Genomic DNA, 1,859 nt, shown 5'->3' on the forward strand with positions numbered 1-1,859 from the left:
ACCATAGCCAGTTCCTTTAAAATTATACACATTTTAAACTTAATGATTTATTCATTGAAAAAGTTAAAAATCGAACTTAAAAAAAAATTGAAATCGAACCTATTTTAAAATGCATTAAATCATGTGATTCGAAATTTGTAATGTTTAAAGTAATCAGATCGATTTTTATATTAAAAATGTATAAAATTCCCCGTTAAAGAAATTAATTCACTGTCATTTACCGATTTTCCTGGTTACCCAGTCCAGTGGCCACTCTGCTCTGCTGTGAACGTATCGTGAGAGAATATGATATTCCCATTCAGTTTTGCATGCGGGAATACCATATTACCACACATTAATCTTATCCGCTATAGGAATTTTGCACTTTGCGCACACTATACAGGTACAAAATATCGCCATATTCATGCATATGGGACAAAAAATAACTTTCAAAATAATAATCTTCTTTATTATTTTATTTCCCTTGGCCTTCTTTTTTTATTCTCTTTAATCACAAAAGAACAAATATTTCAAAATCAAATTTGTTGTAAATGTTAATAATGAATATCTAAACGAGAAAATCATAGTTATTCTTTATAGTTAATTAATTCTCCAGAATGAATCATAGATGCATATATACTATATATTTTGCAAGAATATAATTTAAAAAAATTAAGATTACAATTTGAACTTATTAAATTGAAAATTTAAGCATTTCCGCTAATCTTCTCAAGCATATAAAAGAATAAAATTCCAGCTTTATTATCAGTTTTTTAAGAAACTTCTCTTTTGACAGGTACATTTCGTAAAACAACCTTTCCTCTTCAACATGGTATGGCAAATGTTCAAGCCTTTCGTTAAGGAAAAGTTGAAGAAAAGAATGTTCTTCCATGGGACAAAAATGTCTTCCTTACACACTCATATGGCAGCAAGTCACTTGCCAAAGAATTATGGTGGCGAATTACCTGAAATTGATTACACTGGTGCTGATTGGTATCCTGCTATTGTTAAATACGAAGACAGAGTAAAAGGTAAATTTTCTATTAAAACTTAAAATATCAATTTCTGCAAATGCGAATTATTGAAAATGTCATTTAACACTTATTTAAACCTCATTTTACAAAAAGAATTATAATTTATGTAGGTTTATAACTTCTTTATATAACTATAAATGTATACAAGTACTTCTTTAAAGATTTCAATAACAATTTATCAACAATGATTATCATTAGAATTCACTGTATTTTACAGCCTTGAGAAAAAAACCTATTTGACGAAATAAATTTTCGATTGATAAAGTGGTCGTATATAATGAAGAGAAATCGTTAAAATTTATCATTTAAATTCATTTTCTTTTTTCAGAATGGAACACGTATGGATTCCGCAAAAACTAAACTTTCGACTCGGCGTTTTACACAGAGGCTCATTGATACATTTTCAAGAACAATAAGGGTCTCCGCAATTTATTGATAATAATAATTAGACTTTGAATCTAGGTTATATAATGTTTTTATTCATTACTATGTATGTGTAAATAGAAGACACATAATAAATTTATTTTATTCATATGAATTGTGGCTTATTCGTTATTTACAATGAGGGTAGGAAGTGGTAGCGCCGACCAGTTAACAGTAAATTATTTTTTTAAAGTTATTAAGATGTGAAATTGATCCATTTTTTTCTTATTTCGAATCCTACAACCTTGTACATCATATTTCTATAAGTAATAATTACATGAATAAAACATTGATACGATCATTTAATTATTTCCAGCAAGCTGTATTTTGTCGGCTTTGCATCCAACGAACGGCAAAGTCGATGAAGCCTTTTATGAAAATCCAAACATTTAGAGATGGGAAAATATGATGGTTCGCTTCTGT

At 28.3% G+C, this 1,859-nt stretch overlaps 1 protein-coding gene across 1 annotated transcript in view; it reads left to right on the forward strand.

The window, feature by feature from the left end:
• The window catches only part of LOC117167989 (clavesin-1), a 21,147-nt gene extending 19,616 nt beyond the window's left edge, over positions 1–1,531 (forward strand). Inside the window, exons 4-5 of the mRNA XM_033353292.1 lie at positions 776–1,010; positions 1,342–1,531. Coding sequence (XP_033209183.1) covers positions 776–1,010; positions 1,342–1,373 — 267 coding nt within the window. The 3' untranslated portion in view covers positions 1,374–1,531. The remainder of the gene's footprint in view (positions 1–775; positions 1,011–1,341) is intronic.
• The last annotated feature ends 328 nt before the right edge of the window (positions 1,532–1,859 follow it).

The sequence above is a fragment of the Belonocnema kinseyi genome, chromosome 2 (genome assembly GCF_010883055.1).
Source record: "Belonocnema kinseyi isolate 2016_QV_RU_SX_M_011 chromosome 2, B_treatae_v1, whole genome shotgun sequence".
Lineage (NCBI taxonomy): Eukaryota > Metazoa > Arthropoda > Insecta > Hymenoptera > Cynipidae > Belonocnema > Belonocnema kinseyi.